The sequence below is a fragment of the Fulmarus glacialis genome, unplaced genomic scaffold (genome assembly GCF_000690835.1).
Source record: "Fulmarus glacialis isolate BGI_N327 unplaced genomic scaffold, ASM69083v1 scaffold24604, whole genome shotgun sequence".
NCBI classification, from domain to species: Eukaryota; Metazoa; Chordata; class Aves; order Procellariiformes; family Procellariidae; genus Fulmarus; species Fulmarus glacialis.
The window spans coordinates 35,991-36,275 of NW_009207746.1; the positions used below are offsets into that span (position 1 = coordinate 35,991).

General features: G+C 63.5%; 1 protein-coding gene across 1 annotated transcript in view; it reads left to right on the plus strand.

Moving 5' to 3' along the window:
- Positions 1-285, plus strand: part of LOC104075675 (alpha-2-macroglobulin-like protein 1) — a 17,214-nt gene that overhangs the window by 15,638 nt on the left and 1,291 nt on the right. Inside the window, 2 exon segments of the mRNA XM_009576256.1 lie at positions 47-126; positions 224-275. Of these exon segments, the coding sequence (XP_009574551.1) occupies positions 47-126; positions 224-275 (132 nt within the window).

Sequence of the window (285 nt, forward strand, 5' to 3'; positions counted from 1 at the left end):
GCGGAGCAAGCGGACGATTTGGGAAGCGGTCCCCATGTGGGCAGAGGACACATGGGGACTGCTTCCCAAATCGTCCGCTGGCTCAGCAAGCAGCAAAACCCCTATGGGGGCTTCGCCTCTACGCAGGTACCGGCACCAGAGTCCATGGGGCTGCTCCAAGCATCCCCCCTGTATCTGCAGTTAGGGGTGAGCAACCCTGGCTTGGTCCTTTCTCCATGCCCAGGACACCGTGGAGGCCCTGCAAGCCCTGGCCAAGGCCGCTGCCTTGCCGTACGGTCGGCACAG